We start from the raw sequence: 18,809 nt of genomic DNA on the forward strand, positions 1-18,809 counted from the left end.
TATTTTTTGATTTTGTCACTGATAAACAATAAAAATGTATTAGGAATATTTCATAATGTGTAGCATTGGGATGTAGAGCAGTTTTTCCCTTTTTATGATATGATTACTGAGATACTGAGTATTTCTAGTCACTGTATGCTGCATGTAAACAAGTTTAAACAGAAGGCTACATGCAAAGCCTTAAAATTATTTATTTAACATCGAAGAGCTCATCAACTAGGATGTAAGCTAAATACAGGAGGAATCAAACTGGAACTATGAGAGGTGTATTTTTAATTTTAGAACGTGTTTCACATTACCAGCCATGCCCTTCTGTTCCCAGCACAAGGTAAGCTTTAAGTCTTTTATGGAAAAACATCACTTTATTACCACCGAATTGCTCGCAGTGGAAGTGTCACAGAAGTATTCATGGCATCAAAGTTCACAGCTAAGCCACTTTTCAAAGATGATCATGTTTTATGCTATTTAGATTAGCTCTAAAATAGTTGGTCTAATTGGAGACAATCGTAACATCTCGTTATTTTTATGCTCTAGAATCTGCCACATAGAAAGGTCATTGCGTGCAGGATTCTTACCACTAACAAGGCACTATCATCAGTATGCTGAGACCTTCTGGATGGAAAGGGACACTGGGAGGTGGGAAAGATGGAGTAATGTCAGAAACACACAGAATGACACAGTACATGAACAGACAGACATTCTGGAATACGTATGACCCTTCTACCACACACTCAGGCAGTTTTTCCACAGTTCCACACCATATATAAGTAAACGTAAGGAAGCACAGGAATATGTAGCCATATGACCCATGGATTATAGTTTATTCTTATCACTTCAGGAATTAATTGTTCTGCTTTCTGTGCTGTTTCAAGCAAATTCAGACAACTCTGTATTCACAATTCTTACTGTGGTAGAACAAAAGAATCTCTGGAAGTGTAAGTTCAGAACAGAAGAACATTAAGAAAGCAAAGCAGCAAAAAACTTCAAAAACTGCAAGTTTGGATAATTTTCAAACAGAAAATGAGTAAGTTTAACAATATTACTTCAGAGGCATTTTCCAAGTGTATTAAACATAATGGTCTGATACTACTAAGTGAACTTTCCCCAGAGGAAAGTGGGGATGACACGTAGAGGAAGTGGGGATGGCACGTGTGTTACTATATAATATATAATTCAGAAAGTGAATAGATGTCATTGGCTCAAGTCTGTGTATTTCGAAAGACTGAGCTTTAGGTGACTTCCCCCCATTTGCTTCTTACTTAAATTAAAAAACTACACTACATTAAAACTGCTTTTTTCTCCCATATCTGATAAACCTCAAAATTCTAATGCTTATTTTTTTGTTTTTTTGGAATAACTAGTAATCTAAACCTAGGGAGAAAAATGATCGCTGAAGGAAAAATGACTGTAACACAAAAACTCATCTGATACTCCTGTAGGAATTTAATTGTACTGCATCCAAGGAGTATCTTAAAATGGAATGCATTTTCCATACAGAACACAGAAAAGAAAAACAACGCAATAAAACAAAACACTCTCAATAAGGCAATCTACACAAATACAAGAAAATAATACATTAAGCTGGTCCTATGAGCAAAAAACCCAATGGTTACTAAGCATGAAAAAAAGCTATAGCCCAGGAATGAAAAATTCTTTATAACTAGGAAAATATTTTTGACAGAGAAAGCTAAGAATTCAGAAACTGCCAGCAAAATTCTTAGAGTGGTCTTACCTCACCATCCAAAGGACTTTGCTTCTGAGGACTTTGCTTCTGAGGACTTAACGATGCTTTTTGCTATACAGGAAAAGGAAAAATGAAAGACTGATTTAAAGGATATGACAGACACACATATACTCAGAACAAAACAGCACCACTTGGAAGCGTTTTAAAAGATATTCTTAGTTTTTAAATATACAGGCATTGGGAAAAATCTGTTTTTTTCTGAGCTGAAATGTCCCAGATACTATCAATCAAGATAAAAAAAGATACCAAATGAACTACAAAAAAGAAACAAAAAAACACCTCTGTGCCATAGAAAAACATCCTCCCTCATTGTTGTTGGATATTAAAGATCCATAATGAACCCCAAATATAACCCAAGGGAGGAATATCATTGCTGAGAATAAAGTGCTCATGAATAACAAAGGTGATAGAATAAAAAAAAGCAGAAAACAAACAAAAAAAGGCTCACCGAGGAACAAAATGCATTTGAAATGCATAAAAGCCTTCAACTAAAAGGCTGAGCTGAATCTATAATAAAGGCAGCTTTTCTACAGCATTGCCAGGGGTTGGAGATGAACTAGCATTAATGAAAAGCCTGGTTTCAGACAGTTCAAAATCTTTTCCTAAAATAACATTATACATTACACAGATGCAATATAATATTCTTTTCTTCTTTGCAGACCATCCTAATCCCAAAGCATTTCTTGAATTGGTGATGACAAGATCTGATAGGTCACTGGAGCAGTAAACAGCATGACAAATGTAAATCAACTGGCACAAACAGGCTTGTGTATTAAACCGTATTATGGATTACAGGGAATTATAAAAGAAGAGCAGACTACTTCACACTGGCTGCCATGAAAGCCAAAGCACTGCCCACAGGGCAGCTGCCGTCTCATAAATCTGCACCGTTCCTTTACCTGTATAAAACCTATTTCTGCATCATAAAATATGGAAATAGGTCAGGGAACATTATCTTCCTGTGCATATGACTGCTTTCTTCTGTGCCAATTTTCTGTTTAAAATTCTTTGAGCTTTCCCAAATTAAGACTCCTGTGATTCATTATACCAGCCCTGTCACATCTATAAAGATGACAAATTGAGAGAATGAGGTTTGCAAGGTAGAAACAGAATTCTTTACAACGAACATTTTGGGTAAATCTATTCCATCTTCCTCCCCAATTCTACTTTTGTCCATAGCATCAACCATGAATGGGAGTAGATGTTGTTTCTCCATTTGCTTTATACAACACCATGCATGCCCAAGGCTGCAATGTACAAGTCTATGTTCCTGACAATTAAAATTCATTGAGGGATTAGAAGAAACAAAGGTTTGGTATCAAATGGGCATTAAAAGAAGGTACTTTAACAAAGTCAAGGACAGCTTCTCTCTGGATCTGTTTCGTTCTCATCCTCTCTTCCTCGTATTGAAGTGCTGCTAGCTGGGCTTCCCGACGGGTACGCTCTATGTGTCTGTGGTGCAGCTCAGAGTCTGGATTAGGCACCTGGAACAAAACAAGGCACTAGGCTGTAGAGACAGAGCTACCAAGGGAAGGAAAGGTGGGACATAGAGGAACAGCCCATGCCTTGTGGCTAAAGCAAGCTTGCTTTTCTGTCAAGCTTATGCAAAAGAATAAAACAAGGGAGTTCAGTGTGTTACCTGACTGTGGTGACTTGATAGAGAGAGAAAGTAAGGTGAATCAGCCAACGGCCTGACAAATGAAAAACAGAATAAGCATACTTTTTATCTTAAATATGAACAAGTTTCATATATGAGTTGTCAGCAATGCACAAATCTTATTAACTATAGAAGAGTGTTTAACAAGCTGAGCTGTTAAACCAACTGCTGCGATAATGACCAATTCTGGACAACAGTTTCCATCACACTTCAGGAGCAGAGATAAAGTTCTTTTACAGCTCAAGATCTATCAGCAGGATTGTACATTTGGCTTAGATTGACACATCCAATACTTAATAAGGATGATCTCAGAGCTGATTAGGTAACCAATCTGTGAACTTTTCATATGTTCTTCAATCAAGGAGGAGCTGGTTACTATTGTTATTTAGCAAAATTAGTAATTAAAAAAAAATATACTCAACAAAAGCTATACGCTTCTCTCCCCTACCTCTCTGTCCTGTCCACATAATTCCTTAGTACTCGGTGTTGCTCTCTGTCCTGCATCAAATTTAAAGTTTCAGGTCTTCGTAACTCATCAGTATTCCTGCAGGTAAACATCAGGTGGAAGCTGGATTGGCCACTGATGCATATATATTATTGCCAGATTTATTTTTTTTTTTAGGTACTGCTGTTTGTAAAAGTAGTTGCCTAAACAACTAGCTTTGTAAAACAACAAACGGGAAATTTAGGATGACTTAAAAAGCCATGTTGCTATACTAACTTAGATTCTATTTCCTGCAATCAATTGTCTAGAGAACGTAACTTGCTTAATAAAATTTTATTTAAATATACAAAGCCTCCTTCAAGACTATGGTTATTATGGACCTTATACTGCTCTGAAAATAATAGATTTATTATTATTTTTAAACATTATCCTCTTTGATACTTTCAGAATAAATCTCACTTCCTTGATGAAATGATGACTTTCTAACTGTCAGTGTTAAAAGCCATTGGGGTGCCCAAGTAAACAAAAACCGATCTGTCTCACATCTATCACATCAACAGTAGAAGTGAGTTTTTGCTGTCAGTTCTTCACTGGAAGACTGCTGCTAGCACCAAAACAATTCCCAAATATTTGCTTGTTTCCTGCTATGTTGTCTCCCTAAAGAAAGTGGATGGAGGTTGGGGTAGTTTATTCTGACAGTCTAAACTTAGAAAGTTTTGCTCACGGTGCAATTGTGTAAGAGAAAGAAACCTAAAAGTGCATTTCCAAAAATTCACCACCCCTGTTGTCTTTGTGCAGACTAATTGTCGCACCCACACGGAGAGGTCAGGAGATGTGGAAGGTCCGTATGCTACAAGTCTCCTCTGTCACTTGACAGTGACACACGTGACAGATCCATTATTGGGCTGTTCTGAAGCACAGGACTGGGCTCAGCTACGTGCCGAGAGGAAAGATCCATATCCAGATCGGAGCACACCCAGCCTGGACTCAGAAATGTACCACAGGCTGTCCACAGGCACAGGCTGTATTTGCTGAACTGAATCAACTAATTTAAGTACTCTTGAGATGAAGTCTGCATTACATCCAACTCTTCAAGAGTTTTAATGGCTCCAGTATGGCGAAAAAAAAAATAGGCTGCCTGCCAAGGCATTTGCAAAGAATTATTGTGGAAGCAGTTTACAGTTGTGGCTGTCACAATGAAATATTCCACTAATATAAGCTTAATATAAGTCAATGATTAATTGTCATATAGCTGTTTTTCCTGAATTTTGAAGGCATTAACATTATGATCTGTTTTTAGTGCCCCATTAAGAATTTCACTCTGCTGTAGCACAATATGAACATTTAGATCTTTGATTAAGTACTTCTGCATAAAGATCCACTACCACCTCCAAATAAATTTCGAAAACACTGGACATCTTACTGAACTACAGTTGCCTTTATCACCGGTGTGGTTTGCCAAAATCTTGTGTGTAACAGTTACTCTTTCCTGGCTAACTGGCCCAATCTTATTTCCTTCAGATGTGTCATGCAAGCTGGTGTTTGTAAAGTCTCTTATTATTTTCATGTCAACCACTAACATCCAAACAGGAATAAATAAAATTAAAAAAATTAATAATAATAATAATAATAATAAAACCCCAAAACCCCCAAAACAGTCTTTCAGACCAAATGTACTCTCTTCTTTTGGGAGGAACATGGCTAACTGCTATATTACTTCATGTCTTCCTTGTGGACACTATAGGAATGCTGGCATATGTTGAAGGAGTTACCCTCTATTCTATCAATATTTACACTCTGACTGCACAGGTTAAAATCCTTACTGAAAAAGTCATCATAATTTTGCAGAAATTTACACACTGTTCTTGATTTCATTTTCCCTTAGAAAACTGTTTTTGAATGCCATTAAAATGAATTTCTACTGACAGCATAAATAACGACATACTTAAAAGCCAGCAGCTTTCAATCTTTTTTTTAATAAACCTAGCACAAGCAAGCCAATTTTCTGCCAAGCTCTTGCTCATGCACTTTTACTCCACAAAATATTGAGGCACCTCAAAGGCATGTTCACATTCTGTCACTTTTGATTTTAGTTGCACTAGCAAGAAGCTACATATTTGCCTATCTTCTATTCTTTCAACTAGACACCCAGAAGTCTCTTCTCAAATCTCGCCACCTCATTTATATCCTGTCCAACTCTGACCTAATTTTTCAGGGTAAGCACTAACAAGCCAAACATTTTAAAGTATTGATGAAATTCAAAGGTCTACGTTGTTAAACTAAACAGCTACGCAGTCTTCTGTTCTCATTGCGGTCTCTTCCTTCACTGATATAAACCCATCATTATGCCAGAGGAAGGCTTGTTTTTAATTAAATTGATTTTAAATTACCCAACTAATCTCAAACAAACCCCTACAATATTACAGCGACCAAGAGGTAATGAAGAACATGATTTCACAGCACATCAGTTACTCTGTGGTAACTGCCTTCTTATGCTTCCTCTAGACATGCAGTATGTTTATCCCTTCTATCTTTTTAAAGCAACTTAGTTTCAAAATGTTTAGTGTCAAAACACACATTAAAGCAATTAAAATGTGTATGTTTTAACTTGACAAATTTCTTTAAGCAAATGATTTAAAGACTATTTTTTTTTCTAGACTAGTTCAGCCTTTTGGTCACTGCCACCATCAGAATATGACTCCCTAATCTGGGACAATGGCTTACTTGGAAAGTGCCATGCATATTTCTGGCAAAGCTAAAGAAAATGGCATTTTTAAAGATAATCAGTTAGCAAATATGTACTCTGCATTCGTCATAAAATTTTGTATACAATTACTGTTACTACATATGCTTACCTATTTTGATGTAAGCATCGCCTTGTATCCTCTGTTCTCTGAAATTCTCTGACGGCTACAGGCTTTACAGGCGAACCCTAAGCAAAATAACACAGATTAAGTTAGTTTTTGGATGTACATCAATGTCTTTTCACTATTTGCACCTAACAGAGTCTTCAGCTTGTATTGCCAATAACTTCTTTTAAGTTTGGTCTTGTGCTTATGCTTCAAATGGAATGAGTCTCTGATTTAATTGCAAAATACATGTCTCTCCAAAAGATATTTGTGTCACTGATTTTCACCCAGTAAACAATAATATAAAGTACAGTAAATAAGAGGACCAGGCTCCTACAAGAATACCAAAAGCCCATAGAAGAGAACAGTGCTTGGCTAAGAATCTGGTTCTTTAGTTAGATTTCAAAAGAGACTTTCTAATGCTTAGCACCCAAGTGACTGTAACAGAGAACAGCATTCTCCATGTGTTCACAGCAGCAGCTACTATAAATAGCAAATCGTGCAATTTTGTCGAATCATGCAGTTTCCAAGCAATTCTAGTGAATTTTGAGCAAATGCATGCTAATGCTTGTGCAGCTAGAAAGTAACGCACAAGCTAAGAAAAGTCACAGTAAATTTACTGCAATTATTGCACTCGTCTGCTCTAGGATGTCATTTGGATACAGTAAGCAATCAATAGCTGCTATTATTAACACAGTACAATGTGCATGCTGTTGGAAAACATGTGAAAACAAAGTTCTTCTTCAGGACATTGTGGGGAAACAGGTACATGTGTCCTGATTCTCAGAGACTGTAGTGCAGATTCAGATTTTCTAAACTGTGGCATTCCAGTGCAAGTATTAGATATCAACCTAATCAAAAGGATACTTGAGAACAAAAATGAAAAAAAAATACTATTTAGATGCATTGGGAAAAAAGAACAGAAAGACTCTGAGGGGGGAAAACAAGGCAATTCTCAGAGCTACTCATGCCTGTTTGTGTGTAAAAAAGCTGTCTAATTGTCTAACCTGTCTAGCAATACTTTAATTATAGCTCACTTACTGTATTCTTTTACTGATGGAAAAACAATTTAGTGCCAGATTTACCTCAAGCTACAGATATTTTTGGTTAAGAAATGTGAGCATGTACATATCCAGTCTGGACCAGTGGCAACATCTCAAAGCCTTGCTCAAGACTAACAGAGAAAAAGCAATTGTTGTAAATCTTCAGACTTTTCAAAGAGCCTAGAATTTAAGCTAGCCTAAACTTAAGCTGGATGCTCAAAACAGTAAGTTTACTGACAAATAACTTATAATCAATATGAACTAATGCACTTTCAAGATTCGTACTACATCTTTATGCAGATAACACTCAACGTATTTTGCCCCTGAGAAAGCCAACATTCGTTCAGTATTACCAAGTAAACACATTTGGCACTCCAGGTATCACCAGTTACCACCTTGAAGTATCAACTTCAGTATTTTCTGAAGGGAGCATTCCCTTGAAAAAACATTTATTACATGTAAACTTACAGGAACACACGTCAGGAAAAATTACTGCTGTTTCAGATTCATTCCACATACCCCAAAGGGCACTCAGGCAGCTTAACACTCCAGCTCTGACCTACAAAGCACAAAGTAGTGCTCTTGCTCCAATCCAGACTTGGATATATCTATTTTCTCAAACCAAAGGAAACCTCCAAGGACAACAAGCCAACCATTAATACTATCAAAAGGCTTTCCTGGAGCATATGAACTTAACCAATTTAAGTAAAAGCACCACCTCGTTAGAGATTCGCCGCTGGTCAATATATGCCACGAATTGTGAGCTGAGGCTGTCTGCGTCCATGCACTTGGGTTGCCTCACCTCTTCCTCCTCCTCTTCTGTGGCGCAGCTGTCAATATAATCGATCTGATCGAGGTCATGTTCCACTTGACATACATACACAAAGGAAACACAGAGAATTAGATAATCAGCAGGAGCGGAAGAATAAAGAATCCATTAAAACAATGTCAGGAACTAAGATCTACAGTTTTACTTCCATATGGGAAAAGTAAGCCTGAAAGCTCTTGAATTCTGCCAGGTCTGCTAACACTTGTTAAGCATCAGATTTTGAAACAATGATAAAATGAATTCTTTCTAAAAAGCAGTGAGAAAAAGATACATGAGGCATGTTCTTTTGAAATTTATGCTTGAGGATAGCTTTTTTTTTTTTTTTTTGTCACTGCAAAAGTAAGTAGATACCGTGGGGTTTTGTTTGTTTTTCGATAGCAAGGCATTTTTTTTTACTTGCCACTGCTTCTATAGATTCTGTCCAGGGGTTTTGAAAGTCATGGCATGGAGCAAACTACTGTCTTGAGAAACACTGTGCTGAGGATGCAGGGGAAAGTATAAGCCCCTTTTCTGAGCACCAGAGCTTTCTTGCTCTTAAAACTCTCCCCAGTCTTGCTCCAGACTTTCTTGCAGACATTCTTTTTCTGCTCACCCCCCCGCCTTCCTGCTCGTCTTAAACAGACTTCTCTTTGCCTTGCCACACAATCCAGCAACTGTTACTGCCAAAGCCACCTCCTCTGCTACTACAACCATCCAAAACAGCATTCCTCTATCCCTTGGCTTCATTAAATCTCCATCTCAGTTTCGAATCTTCAGAAACTCCTTTCCAGCCTTGCTTATTAAAGAGAAATAATGCAGTAGAGGGAGAACTAAATTAGTAACTGCATTAAGAGGTCAGTACAGAACTGGAAAGGGTCTCCTGCACCACTGGTAGTCGCATGCTGTGGTTTGTGCCTCTCCTTCAGATATTCTTCCCCATGACCTGACCACACTCCATCTTAAGACTCATGAGGCATTTCAAAATGTCTGGTGCACAAAACTCCAAGAACAAAATTAAGTTAGTCTTAAGAGGCAGGGCTGGCAGCACTACCTCTTATTGAGGCTGCCCACGGCTTCCCATAACATCATGCTTTCAATTCTTCTAACTTTGCCAAATTTGACCGTTTGAACTGATTTTTTTGGTGTGTGCATGTATAAGAGTTAGTCAATCCAAAAGTTTCAGATATTTCTAGAAGGTAGCAAAGAAAGCAAAATTTTGTCACAGAGAAGAATAAAAATAAAAGATGATGAGGTGCGAGGAAGAGAGAAGGAAAAGTGGGAGCTGAGGTGGGAAGATTAAGACTAGCTGGGAAGAAATAGACTAAAGAGATAGAGAACATGAATCAGAACTGTTAAGGGAAAGGGGAAATGGAGAGCCACTGGGCAAGAGGCCAAATAATCAGACTATGTTGGAATGAGAAAGACATCTAGTAACCAGCAGTGTGCAGGAGAAAGAATGGATGAACAAAAGCAAAGACATGGAAGAATACTAAAATTGGGTGATAGCACCAAAAGGAGGACTGGACTGCAGGCCAGGGATAGCAGGGATTATTGGAGCTCATTTGAAGGAGGGACTATCACCTTGATCAAATACAAGGGCAACTTGCTAAGAAATACTTGTGTGTTTGGATGGAAACACAAGATTTCTATCTAAACACATTTCTGCTACTTGGAAATACAAAATTCCCTGGCAAAACTACTCATCTCATTCTGACATGGGTCATGGACAATTTACTCCTACTGCAAGTTTTTCCCATTAGCTCAAGAAGCAAACCCCACGCAGTGGAATTCATGATTCCAAAACACAGTTTGAAGTAACTGGAAACAAGCATAGCACATATGCAGAAGCTGACTTATCTAATGATTTGCATATTATCTCAGTCCTGACACCACCTGATTTTACCTTGTAATACCCTTAATATACCGTATACACGGTGCTCTTCTAGTGTAATTCCATCTAGACCTTTCCATTTCTTCCACTTAAAACAATTTACAGCAAATATTCTGGAATGATAGACAATAAACATACTAAGATCACCATTTACCTCCACCATTAGTTACGACTGTGCTACCTCTGTTTTCTTGATATTGACTCTCTCTTCGCAGTCGCTGTTCCTTAGTGATCTCTGCCACACGCAAAGGGAGGTCGGAGAACTCGTCTGTAGGCTTTAGAAGCAAACAGTGAAATCAAGGAATGAACACACTTTTATTTGGAAACATCTTATTGTGCTGCTTAGCTCAGCTGCTTCATTGCTATCTCTCCTTCCATTTCAACTCTTCTGCCTTGTGCCCACAAACACTAATTTAAAGCAAAATACAGCTAAAACACATTGTTTTTAAACAACACTTACTTAAGCTTTCCTAAAAATTGACTGGCCTACAGTCTTTTCTCTGCAATATCTGCAGGTGCTTTAAAATATCCTAGGATGGAGGTACTAGAGCTCTTCCAAATAAACAGGCAGGGGCACAAGCAGGTATATGGAGTGTAGCTTGCAGGGAAACTTTATGTCTTGGCTTCTGCCTTTTCTACTTCTTCCAAAAGGAAGAAGGAGAGAGGGAGTTTCTTGCTAGGGAGAATAATTGACAGCCTCTTTCCTATGAGAGCCCATTTTACCGCTTATAAATGACAAAGCGATTTTATTTTTAGCATTTTAAATAAAAGCTGTAAAGTAAGATTATGAAACCTTCATCTCACTTTTGAAACTTAATTTTCAACCCTGATTTATTTTCTAGAAACAATAATTCATGAGTAATTGAAGATGACTCAACACTGTAATATAATACGGTGATTAGCTTTTTCTGTTTTGTTTAATGAGAAATCCCTTTTTGTTACCTGTCATGCTCCAATAAATTAATTGGTTATGCACTGTTTTACACATTGCTCTTAATTATTTCCAACTTTGTATTCATCCGGTACAAAAATGTATAAATTGCATAAAATTTTTTGCTTTTCTCAAGAAAATCTTAAGTTTTTTTGGAGTAATAAAACTTACAGTGTGAGAGCTTTATTGCCCCAAAATAACTTGTGATGTTATCTACTGAGCATGTTTCCAAATCTACCCTTTTTATCGTATCTCCTTCTTGTACTTCCATTCAACATAAATAAAACTATAACACTTACTTCATTCCCTGACCATCTTTTGTCTCCACTGTCCACGCTATTGAAGCCAGAATCTAGTGCTCCATACGGACGACTGGAATAAAGTTCTTCATGGCTGTCAAACACATAATTTTAGTTACTGCAATGTAAATATCACTGCAAAAAAAAAAAAAAAATCCTAGCTATTACAGAACAAAAAGATGAACAGATTTCCAAGCCCAGCTGGAGCCTGTTCACAGACTCAGCCTATTAGAAAGCATCATACTGCATTTGCTGCATAGAACAAGAAGCTACGTGTTTATAGCTGTAAACATTCTTATCCGTCAGTCAAGCGTCCACCTGCCACTGCCTAGCGTTTTAAGTGCTAATATAATCCAAAGAATTTACCTAAACATCCCCAAACAGCAATCTTGACACAGAAAATGGCAAAAAGTCATCTCTTATTTCACTGTTTAAGGAGTCAAACTTTCGTTTTCTTTAATTCAAATGCTTGGTTGAATAACACCTTTGCCTTCTTTTCCTGAGCCTTCTTATAAGCAATCACAAAATCATGTAAAATTATTATGAATATAGCTGTATCAGAATATACATGTTCTAGAGAATAGTACACAGCATTATAGAACTGTTGTTCGTATCAGAACTGCCTACCTAAGAAAACGCACAGAAATCAGGACAGTAATTTCAAATAATGCACTTGAATAACATAAAAGTACAGCTTTTATTTACAGACTCTGACTTTGTGAAGGACACATCTAGACAAAGGCACGAGACACGTGCCACATGTCACAATACACACTTAGGGAACAGCCACTCAGTTCTTCTCTAAGTTTCTGGGCTCAGCAGCGTGGCCATCACAGACGTCAAGTCTGGCAACTGCTGCAGCTAGTTAGAGCACAGAAACAATGGGACTTGTCTGACCCGCTGCAGATGGCACTTCACAAAGCGTCAACTGTTCCATGGCACTCCATGCCCCAGGGGGAAGCGCAGCAGTAATTACTGCATAATACGCAAGGCAGCCCGAACTTCAGGAAGCTTCAGGAAGCTAATTGCTCCACCCCATCATGACTGAATTGCAAGTCATTTTCTCACTGTATTGCACTCAAGTTGTTACTCCCTCTAATACCCCTCTTTCAGGAAATACTTATTTTTAAAGGACTGCTATTACTGTTATGTATGCAGTGCCATAGGCATGCATGGGATTTTGTAGAACAAAATGACAGACTACCACGTTGTGCTGTTTGCACATTCAGACAAGCGTAAAATAAATAAATAAATAAAAACAGATGAAGAGCTAGAGAAGTGGCTAATATATATATTAGATATATATTTACTTTTACACAGCTCTAGGTCCTTCAAACAGACACAAATTACTAAACTCTTACACCTGCATAAAATTTTGGTTAGTTAAAACTGTTTCATCTTCATGGTCTTGTGTTTGAACAGAACAGATCATCTACCTTAATGGCAAATAGGGGGAAAGAAAAAAAAAAATCCCTTTTTTCAGCTGAGAAAGTAAAAAGAATAACCGTGAAATTGCTCAGTGACAACAGAACCAGTTCAATTCACATGGCTGAATCTGGAGGTGACTCTAGAAGAAGTATCCTGAACTGGTTCTAGACTTGTTTGTGTACTAAGAATTCCAAGCTATGATTAAGATACATTAACTCTCTTCATTTCACATAAGCAACTAATGAATATATATATGTGTGTGTATATATATATATATATATAAAAGTACAGACAATAATACAGTTTCTCTCTGATTTTATAGACGTTTCTCTTAAACATAAACTATGCTCAACACCAACAGAGCAATATAATTTACCATTTTAGAACCAAAATGTTATTTCTTTTCAGTAACAGGAGGGCACCTCTTGTGTTATGCAGAGACCCTGTTAGCAACAGCTTATACTCCAGGAAACAAGAGTAACACTTATAATTATGGTACTCATGTTGACCTCCTCTAGAAAAATAATTCAAAACATACAGTGTTGATGAGGAATCTTTCTGTGAGACTATCATGCAAATTCTCTTTCATAAATCTGTAACTCATCATGATATACTCTCAGGCCCTTTGATTTGTGTTTTATTACTGCGAAGACAGAGGTACATTCTTTTGCAACTTACTCCTCCATACCTTATCACCATTTTCCAAGATAATTAAAAAAATGCATTTAGCTTCATTCTTCACTGCCTCCCTTTCTGTAACAGTTATAAATCTGCACTCCTGCTTTTCTCTGTCGTAATTTAGCAGCTGATATAGTAGACTGTTTCAATATTTGATGTTAAGCACTTGTGCCAAATGAAAGTTTGCCAAGAGTAACAGTTTACCAATGGGGTGGAGATCAGCATTTGCACCTACGTTTTGAGCAAAGTAGTTACAACTTCTGCACAGAAGCGTAAAAATAAAGTAAAAATAAACCCTATAAAAGCAGGTTTATACTTCAGTAAGTGTGCAGAAAATATTAATATCTTTCAAGTAAACACACTTGTTACTAATGTGAGAGCATAACCCTGTACTCTGAAGATAGCAGCACACACTTCTTACTGTGTATTAATGCTAACACTGCCTTACATATGATATTACCTACCTTTTCTTCTGAACTCTTGCTCTTTTACAGTGGTATCATGCTAGAATGCAACATGAGATAACAAATGATATTCTTCAAAGACACTTCCATCAATGCATTGACCAGTGAACAATCCTTGGATCTAATTTTTCAATTTCAGATAGCTAACAAGTTCAAACAACATCAAAACACAGAACTTATACTGTACCAAACTTACCAGGATCCAAACCCCATGGGTCTCCTATCATAATCAGGCAAATCTGGAGCTATCTTGCATGCTTCTATGTTTAGGTATTTAAATATGTGAATTTTTCCTTTTATACATATCTAAAAATAAAATAAGAGCAAATAAACAAAAAAAGTCTACAGCACTTTTCCAAAGCACTCTAAAGACACTTAAACCACTGTTGTGAGTAATCAATGAGCACATTTATATCAACCAATGCATCTTTTCTTCCAACCCTTCTGCATTTTAGAGAAACAGCTACAGTGGAGCGTCACGGGGAGCCCATGACAAACAAGTGGAAGCTGTTTTCCATGTACATCTGCTCCGCATGTAACTTCAGCATCTGAATACTGAGGTTTCACGAGGCAAACGATGTAGGCATTTATAAGCACCGGAATTTATAACTTGGCATTAGAAGAGATACATCCCACCCATGCCCAACTCTGAATGGCAGTGGCAGACTGCCAAAGCATGCTCAAATTGGAAGTGAATGAAGCTAATGGCAGCTGTTTTTGCATTCTACAGTGAGGAGGAAACTACAGGTTTTAGCATGTGCCACTCTTGATTCAGAAGGAGCGGCTTGCACTGGAACCTGTAGTACTGAAGCGCTTATACAGTCACAGTACAATTTAAATTAGCCACTAACCATATTGCAGTTTCTAGCCCAAAGGCTGATGCGAGTACACTATTGCAAAATGAAACAGGATACATAATAGAACTGGGTCCTCAGGCTAATTGTTAACATTTGAGTGGCACCAAGCCAATTTTGCCTAACAGTTGTTTCCTCCCTCCCATAGCTCTCCTGAAACTATAGCTATTAGAAATCTTCAGCTAATATTAGCAAGATGCTCACAGTGGGATTCTAGGTATAGCCTAGAATCTACTAATGCCATTATTATGGGGAAAGCTTCTTCAAATTGCAAAATACATTAACAACTGTTAGAGCATAAACATTACTTAAACTCGTTCTTAAGTAAAGGCTCTAATATAAACTTTTCAGAAAAAATGTTAATCCCAATTCCTGGCTGAAGTTTACCTGTGCAGGGGGTGACTGGAGGGGGTTGTTCTCTAACATGATGGTCTGCAGATGTCTGAGGTTCCGGTAACAAACGGGGATTGTTGTTATTTTATTGCAGGAGATATCTAACCGAATCAAAGGCAACTCAGCAAGCTCTGGAGATAGAAAGTAAATATCTAGTTCAGCAGGTTTAAAAGCAAGGAGCATAAAACTCAGTAGTGTGTTTTACAAAATGATTAATTAAATGCACCTGCATCCAGCTCTCAGGAGAAGAGGAAGAAAAACATTAAAAAGCATCTGGAAGGGTTCAATTTTTTTGCTGTTACAACCAACAGCCTTTTATCTCACCTTCAGGTAAACGCACCAAATTATTTCTTCTGACATTTAGGTCACGCAAGCACTCCAGATTGCCAATTTGGGGAGGTATTGTCTGTATTTCATTACAGCTCACATCCTACAAAGCAAGAATAAAGAGTTAGCAGTTTTGACATTACTGCCACTAACTGGCAAGTCTCTTAACTATGAGGCATGGTGCTCTATTTAGGGATTGAAAGAAGAAAGACAGCTATTTATGTAACACCTTGGATGCTTGGATTTATTAAATTCTCAGCTCATTTCTGAGGTGAGGCATTATTTTCATTTTAAATACAGGACAAATAAAAATTTCAAAAAATTAAGCATTCAGATGTGTAAGTCTATTTCAAGTTACTTAAGTTACTTTATGGTATTTGAGAGGGTGCAACCTCCCATATGAAAGTTTCGTGACAGAATAAAACGCACCAGAAGCTCTAATTCCATATAGCCTCCCTCAAAAGTAGGGAAAACTCTTGAGGTGATGTGGCTTATTCGTTCCCCAATGCAAGGTATCTTTTCTACACATAAATCAGATGCTTTAAGTCTCTCATAATATTTCATATTCTTTTTCTAATATCTCTATCGCAAAGTCAAAAAAAAAAAAAAAAAAAGCTGGAGATACAATGACAGAAACGAGGCTTTCTTAGGCCAAAAGCCGATTTCAGTTACTTGAAATGACATCCAAATGACAGTTAACAATCACAGAATTCTTAGCAGAACAAGAAACAATTCTGATCTCATGCATCCAAGACATACTAAATCACTGCACTGTTTTTAATTAGCTAAAAAAATGTTATTTCTTCTGAAACACATACAAACCTACTAAACACATCAACTAAAGATCAAATAGCAATAATTAAAAAAATAACTGCATACTCACAAGCTCTGTCAGCTGTCTGAGCTGTCCAATCTCTTCAGGTATTGAAACCAACTTATTATTACCGGCTATCAAAACTTTTAGTGGCAGACTACACAGGTGTACTGGCAGTGTGGAGAGCTGGTTTCGACTTTTTGGACAGAAAGAAAAGAAATTCATCATAATCTTGCTGCAGTGAAAAATTGCCTCACACCTTAATTTAATGAAAGATGTACTGAAAGCAAATATTAATAATTATCAGCTCAACTGCTCTCTTATTACTGTAAAATTAGTGTCATGAAACCTCCTTTGTTACTTGATTTTTCTAGTTATGTGTGAATAAACTCTCAGAATGAGGTATTAACTGATTGATTCATTGGAAATCATGGGTGGGGGAACATGACATTTTCAGGTGCTCTGATGTGCTTCTGATAACTGATCACACTCTGTCACAACATAATATATTTGAGCACAGTGTGAAATCCTTTCAGATAGCAACTATTGCAGGCCAACACATACAAAACCCATAGAGGAAGTCATTATTTACTCAATTAGAAATACACTGTAAGTATTCAGGAGGTCATGTGGATCAAGAATCATGGTATAAGGAATTTGGTTGTTTCAGAATCCAGTGTTGCACATTTCGCAATAAACTACTATTAAAGCAAATGTGAGGCCATATGACTGGATTGTAACCCCACAGAATGAATCAGACAGGATGAGAATGGTTTATAAAAGGGAAAGCTTCTCTTTAAAAATAAAACATAGCAAGCAGTAGTGATTGGACTATCAGAAAGTTATTATGATTTTAACTAAGGACAAAGCCAGATGCTGATGTTTACCAAAATACAGTCTTAGTTCTTTTCATGACTGAAGCCTACATTTCCCTGCTGGAAGAAAAAGTTCTGAGCAGTAGGTGAACCAACTGCAGCTGTTAAAAGAACAATAATTGGACTGCACCTGCTAGAGATCACAGCAATAGGAAATCCATAGCTGACTCATATCCTATTCCTGCAATTCTCATTGTTGTTAATAATACTACTAATAAAGAAACACAAACAAATTCAAATGGCAAAATATAACGATAGAAAGAAATTGCCTGATTTTTTTTTCCTCGCTTGACATCACTGTCAGTTTATGGCTAGGAACTTTCCACACCTCCTAAAACATTGTTTCTAAAAAGAGAGAATCCTATACACAGTTGAATTTCATTAACGGCCTCTGCTGTGGCAATTAGCTTTCAATGCAAGCAGATAAGCATTTAATGCTTTAGAAAGCTCTTTCAAAAGCAAATAGTACAGCCAACATACATGGAAATGCAGTAAGCCTTATTTAGCAGTTGAGAGGTGAATAATAAGGACTCTCCAATAAGTTCATTCCCTCTTTTCCATCAGCATGTCTGTATTTCACATGAAAGTTACTGAAATTTGTTTTGAAAGTCCTTTAGAATGGAATTAAGCTGCCTTCACTTTCCACTTCTTAGTCATTGAGTTCTCCGATCAGCCTAAGTCTATAAGTCTGGTTCAGACTGCTTTGGTTCAGGGACATGCCCTATAACAACAGAACGGCTGCACACCATGTCTGTATTATTTATTAACATCCCAAAATGCATAAACCCAGACTACTGATGCTAAATCAAGGTCTTTAAGATAAAGATTACCTGATATTTAGAAATGTTAAAGACTGTAAGTTCAGAATGGCCTCTGGTATGCATCGAATGCAGTTCTGGTACAAATTAAGGCTCTCGAGGGAGACAAAGTGACATGCTTCTGCTGGGAGCTCTGACAGCCTGTTCCGTGACAAATCTGCCAGAAAAAAAAAAAAAAAAGAAACACTGTGAAAACTCATGAGGGCAAGCAAGTAATGCCTGTGGATATACAAATAAGGAAAGAGGTCGACAGGAATTGTTTTTGCCGTCCTGCTAAATTTTCAAGATTAAAAAATGATTCCCATTTCACACAGGAAAGAAACCAACCTCTTTCAAAAATTTACAGCCCCAATAAGAGAGACACAAGCAGACTCGCAGCAGCCGTGCTCTCACATATCAAATTGCCTAATGCTCATGGTGCTAGGTTAAGATGCTGAAAAGGGCCAGCTTCCAATCTCTTTTCTAGGACTATCTTTAGATTATGGACTTGG

General features: G+C 37.3%; 1 protein-coding gene across 8 annotated transcripts in view; it reads right to left on the reverse strand.

Moving 5' to 3' along the window:
• LRCH3 (leucine rich repeats and calponin homology domain containing 3) overlaps window positions 1-18,523 on the reverse strand; it is a 34,967-nt gene extending 16,444 nt beyond the window's left edge. For 4 of the 8 annotated variants that reach the window (XM_088525506.1, XM_088525511.1, XM_088525509.1 and 1 more), the window contains exons 1-14: window positions 18,331-18,523; window positions 16,695-16,821; window positions 15,809-15,914; window positions 15,479-15,615; window positions 14,434-14,543; window positions 11,668-11,761; window positions 10,592-10,712; window positions 8,457-8,605; window positions 6,702-6,778; window positions 3,850-3,945; window positions 3,384-3,435; window positions 3,088-3,228; window positions 1,733-1,795; window positions 576-629 (exon numbers count right to left, since the gene is read on the reverse strand). In XM_088525506.1, coding sequence (XP_088381632.1) covers window positions 576-629; window positions 1,733-1,795; window positions 3,088-3,228; window positions 3,384-3,435; window positions 3,850-3,945; window positions 6,702-6,778; window positions 8,457-8,605; window positions 10,592-10,712; window positions 11,668-11,761; window positions 14,434-14,543; window positions 15,479-15,615; window positions 15,809-15,914; window positions 16,695-16,821; window positions 18,331-18,518 — 1,515 coding nt within the window. In that variant the 5' untranslated portion in view covers window positions 18,519-18,523. The remainder of the gene's footprint in view (window positions 1-575; window positions 630-1,732; window positions 1,796-3,087; window positions 3,229-3,383; window positions 3,436-3,849; window positions 3,946-6,701; window positions 6,779-8,456; window positions 8,606-10,591; window positions 10,713-11,667; window positions 11,762-14,433; window positions 14,544-15,478; window positions 15,616-15,808; window positions 15,915-16,694; window positions 16,822-18,330) is intronic. The other 4 variants (XM_088525512.1, XM_088525510.1, XM_088525505.1 and 1 more) reach the window with 2 other exon arrangements.
• Window positions 18,524-18,809: the final 286 nt, after the last annotated feature.

Source organism: Tinamus guttatus, unplaced genomic scaffold (genome assembly GCF_059628265.1).
Source record: "Tinamus guttatus ecotype Peru unplaced genomic scaffold, ASM5962826v1 Tinamus_guttatus_pri_ptg000227l, whole genome shotgun sequence".
NCBI lineage: Eukaryota > Metazoa > Chordata > Aves > Tinamiformes > Tinamidae > Tinamus > Tinamus guttatus.